Source organism: Suricata suricatta, chromosome 12, assembly GCF_006229205.1.
Source record: "Suricata suricatta isolate VVHF042 chromosome 12, meerkat_22Aug2017_6uvM2_HiC, whole genome shotgun sequence".
Taxonomy (NCBI): domain Eukaryota; kingdom Metazoa; phylum Chordata; class Mammalia; order Carnivora; family Herpestidae; genus Suricata; species Suricata suricatta.
This window is the reverse complement of record NC_043711.1, coordinates 588,537-596,605: the sequence shown is the minus strand read 5'-3', so window position 1 is coordinate 596,605 and position 8,069 is coordinate 588,537. Positions and strand designations below refer to the sequence as shown.

At 61.3% G+C, this 8,069-nt stretch overlaps 1 protein-coding gene across 5 annotated transcripts in view; it reads right to left on the bottom strand.

Moving 5' to 3' along the window:
* Positions 1–8,063, bottom strand: part of STK11 (serine/threonine kinase 11) — an 18,599-nt gene extending 10,536 nt beyond the window's left edge. For all 5 annotated transcript variants that reach the window (XM_029916035.1, XM_029916036.1, XM_029916037.1 and 2 more), the window contains exon 1: positions 7,285–8,063. In XM_029916035.1, the coding sequence (XP_029771895.1) occupies positions 7,285–7,574 (290 nt within the window). In that variant the 5' untranslated portion in view covers positions 7,575–8,063. The remainder of the gene's footprint in view (positions 1–7,284) is intronic.
* Positions 8,064–8,069: the final 6 nt, after the last annotated feature.

Genomic DNA, 8,069 nt, shown 5'->3' with positions numbered 1-8,069 from the left:
GCCACGGAGACCTCCAGGCCCGAACGACCCCAGTGCCCCGCAAGCGGCGAACAGACACCGCGCACGCCCCTCGGCCGGGGGCAGGAGCAAGGGGCCCGCACTCGCCGCCCCGCGGACGGACCCCGAACACGCGACGCTCCGGGAGGGAACTGGGGTGGGAGTCCACGTCCAGGCAGGACCGTCCGGAACAGGCTCGTCCACGGACGGGAGGGGCTCGTGGGGCTGGGGAGGGTGTGGAGGGGTGATGGCTAATTAGGACGGGGCTGCTTTAGGAGTGACAAACTAGGTAAGGGTGTGGCGGTTATACATCCCCACGAATACATTAAATGCCACCAAACTGTACGGCGGTGAATCGTGGGGAAGGTTTGCGGCAGTCCTCAGCAGAAGCTCCAGCACGACCAGGAGAGCCCACCCCCTGCACAGACTCACGTGGGCCGCGCCGCCTCCCCCAGGGGGCCTCCCTTGACAACCAGCCCTCCGCGTCCCCCGCCCCCTGCAGGCCCTCTGCAGTGTGAGGCCTGGAACCACGCAGGGCCCCACACCCCCCAGACGCAGAGGCCATCGACGCACGGAACAAAGCACAAGCTTGCAGCCACTTTTCCCACAAACTCACCGACCAAAACCCGCTCCCACTGCCCACCCCAAGCAGAGGGTTCCAGGCGCAACGAGATTTCTACCCTCGTTTTCCACGTTGTTCCGCGGTCTGCTCCACCTGCCTACTGAGGTCCTGGGGTGCTGTTCGTACAGAAACACACACCCTGAGTGGGAAGGAGAGGGGGCGACTCACAGACACCCAGGCCACCCCGCTTTGTGCCCTCTGACCCCTAGGGACTTACTGTGCTGTCCCTCGTGAGGCGAGATCAGACTCCCATTTTTTTTTTTCTTCTTCAAATAACGAACGCAAGGTCTCTTTCCCTCAGCACTACCAACATTCCGGGCAGGTCGCTCTTGCTGGGGGCGTCCTGGGCACTAGGTCAGTACCATCCCCACAACCCCCAACTCCCGGCAGCCAAGATGTCCCCCGACATGGCCCACCGTCCTCTGGAGGCAGGATGGTGTCGGGCGAGGGATGGTCCCCTGCTATAAAGGATCAAGGTCCAAGATGGGCAGGGGCAGACCCTCGGGCCAGCCCCACCGTCGGCTCTGAGCCCCTCTGGACCAGCACAGGGTGTCCCTGGAACTCAAGCCCCGTCTTCCTCCCTCGCCCCTTCCTCCCCCCTTTTCTCGCAAATGATCCCACTGCCCTGCTCCCTGTGCCCAGCCCGTCACCCTCCACTTCTACCCAACAGGCGCAGGGTGGCAGCAAACACCCATTTACAGGGGGTGGCTGACCATCAGCCCCCAGCCAGCAGCCACTGGGGTCACAGCCAAGGGCTGCCTGGACGCCTATCAAGGGCTCAGCAGCCCAGGTGGATTCAGCAAAGGTGCAGGAGCAAGACAACGTGCAGGATGGGAGCTAAGTTAGTAAGCCCTGCATGCCCAGTGGGGACCGGCGGGGTCAGACACAGAGACAGACCCCGACTCCTCCAAACTCCAGCTTCCTAGGACCGCACCCAAGACTGGGGACAGTCAGCGCAGGCCACAGCACCGGAATGCGGTTCCGCAGCACCTCAGGGCAGTTCTGGTCAACGGACTGTAGCCTGGGGAGTCAGAGGCTTCCTTGACCTGTCTGTGCCACCCTCCCGGCCCTGGCAGCTCCCTCAGGGCCTCTTCTTCTGCATCCAAAGAGACCACCTCAGGTACCTGCAACACAACTAAAATGCATGTATTAGTGGGGAGCCTGGCTGGATCAGTCGGCGGAGCCTACGACCCCTGATCTCAAGGCTGTACGTTCGAGCCCCATGTTGGGTATGGAACCTACTTAAAGATACAGACATAAATTAAAAAGAAGATGCCCAGGAGGGCTCACTTTCATCCAGCTGAATGGCGGCACCTGTGGGGGAAACTGGACTGCTGCACCCAGACGCGGTGGGCTGAGCCCGGGACCACACTTCTAACCCCACGCTGCCAGTCAAGGGGCCCCAGGAAAGCCCGCCCCGGGTCCTCACCAGGAGGAAGGCGAGACCCGGGCTGCCTTCTCCTCTCGTGCCTCCCCCTCCACCCACTGCCGTCAGGACGACACCACCGCCCAGCATCCATCCTTTGCGATGCGGTACCAGCACGAACTCTAAACCAAACCAGAGGGCAGCACCCCTGCCTCTGCAGTAAAGCCGCTCAGCACTCCTACTCCGAGGTCCGAAAAGTTTGTTCTTAAGAAAAAAGAAAGCCCACACTCTGACTTAACCAGGCGGACCCACCGCGGGCGTGCTGGGCTGTCAGCTTGTTTGTTCGGCTCACTGAGATCAGAGCACCGTAAGTGAGCACTTGAGTCGCCTTATCTCTACCAGGAAACAACGGACACAATGTCAGACCCCAGCAGGAGGGGCAGGTGCCCGAACACTGCAGGCCAGAGCTTCAGGAGAGAGAGTGCGGGAGGAGGGCATGCCGAGCCACCTGTCCAGGGACCCAGAGCATCCTGGGGGTTTCCATCACCCCTGCACTTTCGGTGTCCCCTACGGGTTACATCTTGGGTCCAAACACGAGGAAAAACAACCTATAAAGAAAAAGGAAAGGGGAGGCACTCGGCCCCGAGCAGGAAGTAGAGGCAGGGGAAGTGGTGCTTTCCGGCCCCCCCCCACACCAGGGCTCAGTGCCTGTGGTCACAACCCCCCACCCCGGCTGCTGCCTGGCACCTGCCCAGGGTTGCTCCCCAACCAAAGTGGACGTTTGGCCGACTTGTTGAATTACTAGAGGAAAAGCCGAATGAGGGTCACAAAGTCGGTCAAGCTTACAGAGAAATGCAGTCACTGCCTCATGGTTAGGTTGGCCCCAAACCAAACACACGGCGACAGGCAGGCCCACTGCCCTGAGCAGCACCGGCTCCACACCACCCAGAGCCAGGCCGCGCCACCAGGCTCCCGAGGGGCAGACCAGGGGCCGAGGCAGCCCTGGAGAGGGACACAGAGCAAGATCCCGTCACCTCAGCCCCTCGGCTGATGCTTCTGAACGGTGTCCCAGGAAAGAGACTATAACAAAGGGAACTGCTCAGAGAACAGCGCACGTGCATCCCCGACAGCACGGCTCCCAGAAGCCATCAGACGGGCACATCCTGAAGACCCCACTGGCTGGTAAATGGAAAAACATGATGTGGCCGATCCACGCTCACGCGTGTCCCTCGGCGCGCACCCGCCGCCCCGAGGACGGACCCTGAATGTACGACGCTCCGCGAGGGAACCGGACACGAGAGACCACGCGGGGTGGGAGTCCACGTGCGGGACCGTCCGGAACAGGCTCGTCCACGGACGGGAGGGGCTCGTGGGGGTGGGGGAGGGGTTGCTTTTGAGGAGATGGAACATTCACAATCCATGTAAGCACTAAATGCCACTGGGTCACACTCTAATGCCATAAACGCTGGTATGTGAGTTCCATATCGATAAAGCCACTGAAAGAATAAACTGCAGTTCGGCCACACGGAGGATCCGGAATAAAGGGCGGCTCCGCCAGCGTCCCCAACGCCCCAAGCTCCCACACTTCGGGATGGGCCTCCGCGCCATGGAAGGACAGGACATCCAGGACGGCGCCAGGAGGGTCACTGAGAGTTGCAGTGGACAGACCACGCCCTCCTGCTGCCACCTCTGGCAGCCAGCCAGCCCGGGGTTCCCAATATGGGGCGGGGCACCTTGTGGAGGCCACCTGGGACAAGAACAGGAGCCGACAAAGTCCAGGGCTGTGATCCCGGTCACACTACAATCCCAACCACTCACTGCCCAGATCCCACTATCTGCCGATCACCGCGAGGTGGCGCGGCCTGGAGCCCGGCACCCGCGTTTGGAGCCAGCGCCGCCTCCACGTGCTGCGGCCCCCCGGATGGAGCCACTGACTGGAGACTGACTTGGGGGGCTGGGGGCCCGGCGGTCTGGACACAGCTTCTCAGATGCACACACGCCCCTCTGACCCAAAACTCCACTGGTGGTGACCTGCCCTTCAAGTACCCTTGAGCTTATCACAGCTTATGACAAAAAGTAATTCACCAACATAGCAAACAGAGCCGCCAGCACGAGATGGGTGGGACTGGGCAGTGGAGCCCTGCCACCCCACCACGACCACCACGGAGACCCGACGGCTGGCAGGGGTCCGAGGACCACACCCTGAGAGGCAACGGTGACTTCCCGGGACTTTGCATGCCGACCTTGCATGCCAGTGAGCAGGGAGAGACCTTTACATTCCTAAACTGCTGACAGGAGAAAGCTCACAAAGAACGTTTCAGGATGCATGCAACTCTCTGAAAAGTGAGTTGCAGCGTCTGTCTTGGTCGTGGGCACAGCTGTTCAGTCCCGCACCTGCTGCCCGCGGCTGCCTTCCCGCCGCTCCAGCCCTGATCCACAAAGGTGGAGGCGGGAGACAACCGTGCCAGAAAGGGAAGGCCGTGCCGTCCTGTCCACACCTGCACAAAACCCCACAGGCAAGACACACGCCAGCAGACCGCCCCGCCTGCCCCCAGAGAAGAGGGAGAAGGGAGACCCACAAATCCCCTCTTCTCAGCTCTCCTGGGCTCAAACTGTAGGATTCTACTGCCTATTAGAAAAACAATACCACTTTTCCTTAAAGCAATGGGGGTGTATAAAAAGTGCTTGGACAGGTTTTAAAAAACGCAAAAAAAGACTTGAAGGAAATGCAGCAAGATGAGATCACAAGTGATTCTTTTTTTTCCGGATGCTTTCTGAAACTTTCTTGCTCTGTAATAAAAACAACACACTAGATACTTACAAGTGAGCAGGGGAGGGGCAGCGAAGACCCACAGCGGTCTTCCTGGGAGGAAGCCCCCAGATGGGAGGGACATCCTGGGCTGCCCCCCACCTTTATCACAGACGTCATTCTTTAAGAAAAAAGCTTCTGATCCAGGCTGGGACTCCAGAGGCTCGTCTGGACGGTTCTGGACACTTCACTTGGAGAAAAGCTATTGGAGTTTATGAAGCCTCTCAAAGACAAAGGAGCCTTTTTTCCCTGCGGCCGGCTGGCAGCAAGGCCGGCCAAGGAGCACAGACCTCCCCCTGCAAGGACACCCCTTTCCTTCCCCTGAGTGCCGGGGCCCAAGCTGATGAAATGGGCACTGGCTGGCACAGAGCCGTGCAGCTGAGACGCCTTATGCTAAGGGCCAAGCCAGACCGGGACCCCCAACTGCTTCGCCTCCCTGGCCTCAGTGTCCCCTCGATTCTTCTGATGGACACCTCGGGACCAGGGCCCCTGAAGCCCCAACACGGCACACCCATGTGTCTCCACAAGTGCTGGGGGCCCTGGCTGGCCTTCAGGAGCGCAGAGACCGGGCCGCTGGGGCTCAGTGACCCCTCCAGTCAGGTTCTGGTCATCCGCGTCTCCCACAAGTACAAGCGAGCCCTCTGGCTGGCCCTTGGGTGTGTACGTTTGTCAGGACTCACACTGCATCTGGCAGAGTGCCGGCCCAGCGGGGGTCCACAGCGTCCTGGGGCCTCGCAACTCTCTCCCGCCAGGTGCCCCAGAACAGTCAGCAGGGTGGGCGTGGGGGACTCTTGCCACAGATCAGCTGGTGCCAGAACCCAGCCCAGGCCTTTGACCGGGACCCTGGGAAGCTTAGGGTGCTGCTCCCATGAGCCTGGGGGGCTGGCTCCGTGGACCGTGCGCCTCCAGCCAGCTCAGCCGCACACCCTGAGACACGTCAGGGGATGAGAAGAGGCGGCAGCAGGACAAAGATGGACCCTGGACATCGAGAGGGGCTGTGACAGGGGCAGGCTCCAAGAAGCAGGAGCTCACCACCCCACACCCTACAGCCCGCAGCGCGGCGCAGCCTGAGGCCACACAACCCCCAGATGCTTCTGGCTTAACGAGAAAACAGGAAAACACGACCCAGAAGACAGCAGTTGAAGGGGGATTTCTGACTCGGGGATGAGGGGTCGCTTGGACCTCATGAGGGTACCGGTCAGCCCCCCGTCTCAGGCTCCCCCAGCGTGCAGGTGGCCCCTGTCCAACCCCATGTCACGGAGAACTAACCGACTGGCCCTGGGGCACCCGGCCATCCCTTCTCTGCGTCCACGGGCCAAGGCACGCAGACCCGAACAAGGCCTCATCGAAGTGCGGCCCGCCCTGCCTCTGGAGCACCCCGTGAGCCAACGGGCCGGGCCACCGACACCGGAGCCGGTCCACTTCTCCGGCCCATCCACGACTTCCCCACGCCCAGACCGGGGCCGGCCAGAGCGACTGCACACAGACTGAACACAGCTCAGCTTCTGCGTGAGAGCAGGCCGGGCCAGGAAGGGGGAGGTGAAAGCGGATAGGGGAGCAGCACTTTCCAGGATGGGCCCGGCGGGAGGGCCGACACCGGGACGTCCAAGGTCGTCAGTCAGGCCCGCCACCTGGCCCATTAGATAAACCCCTTCTTGGAAACCGGGGGTCTGGGAGGAGCTGGAGCCCAGGCAGGGTGGGGTCCCAGGGTGGCAGCCGAAAGGAGGAGCACCTTCTCCTGCTCCAGCAAAAGGGATGGAGACAGGGCCCCCGCCACCCGTGGGGACCTCCTGCACGCAGCCTCGAGCGAGGCCCAGGAGCTGAAGGCGCCCGGCAAAGGCTCAGTAAAAAGTTTGCCAGAACACGAGCCGACCGATTCCTCTCCCAGGGAGTCACCTGGGCCCGCAGTCACGGATGCGTCTAGTGTCACATCCCAACTGAGCAAGAAAGGGCTAAGTTACCCCCTGCTGACCGATAAACCAGTGCAAACAATTATTTTTGGCAACCGCAAGGCTCCCCTCCAACAGGATAAACAAATCGCCCTTCGCCTGGCCCTAGTAACAGCTGCACACTGCCCAGAACCCTGCTGGTGGCCGCCAGCGCCACTCAGGAGCACACATCCTCGGGGCCAAAAAAACACTGGCTGGTTCCACTGGGCACCTAAATTCTTTGGACAACCGGGAAGGGGGGCAGGATGGGGCGCGCCCCCCTCCGAAAAAGGCTCTGACGCCGCATCCGAAGCAACGGGACACCCGGCTGCAACCAGGCGGCCCGCCCTCGGAACAGTAATGAAGCCGGTTTCCAACGACACTTTCCCTGGCAAGGAGGACACGGAACCAGCCGGCCACCTCGGAATTTGAAGGAACCGGGGAGGGGAAGGAAGGGGAAGGAAGGGGAAGGAAGGGGAAGAAAGGAAAGAAGAAAGGGAAGGACGGAAGATGACCAACCTTGCCGGCTGGCCGCTCGCTGACCCCGGAAGCCCACACTTACTTCTTGACGTTGGCCTCCCCGTTGGGGATCCTTCGCAACTTCTTCTTCTTGAGGATTTTGACGGCTCTCCTGCATAGTGTCTCTGAGTCCAGCACCTCCTTCACTTTGCCGTAGGACCCCTCCCCCAGCAGGTCCCCCATCAAGTACTTGCCGATGAGCTTGGCCCGCTTGCGACGTGGCTGGTAGATGACCTCCGTGGAGTCGATGCGGTGGATGAACGTGTCCATCCCCACGGACATCAGCTCCCCCTCTGTAAACATGCCCAGCTGCTGCGGGTCGGCCACATCCATCCTGGACTCGGCGGGCGTCCGTATCTGCCTTATCTATTCACCCCGACGAGCGGCTCTTCCTTTTGTCCCTCTAAAGTTCCCTTTTCCAAGGAAAAACAACAACAACCCAAAACAAAAGTCAACAAAAATGCAAAGGAAAAAATAAAAGGGAAAACCCTCCTTCGGAAAGAAACGATTGTCCTAGTCGTTAAGTTCAGGAGGCGCGCCTGGCCCAGAATCCCGGCACCCGCGGGTGCGGAGGGTCGCAAGTCTGGGTGCTTGCCCGCCTCGCAGCTCCCGGTCGGGCCGGCGCGTCCACGGGGGCCCTCAGGAGGCCGGTGGGGCTTTCAAGTGCTAGGTCATCCTCCAGGGACTTTAGACCCTCGGACAAACACCGCTGCGGCCAAACCAAGTCTTCTCCGAGACGGGCATTACCAGCGGGCCGCGGCGCGCGCCCAGAGAGGGCCCCGCGGCGACCGGTCGGCCCCAGGCCCCCAGGCTGGGCAGCCGAGCTTC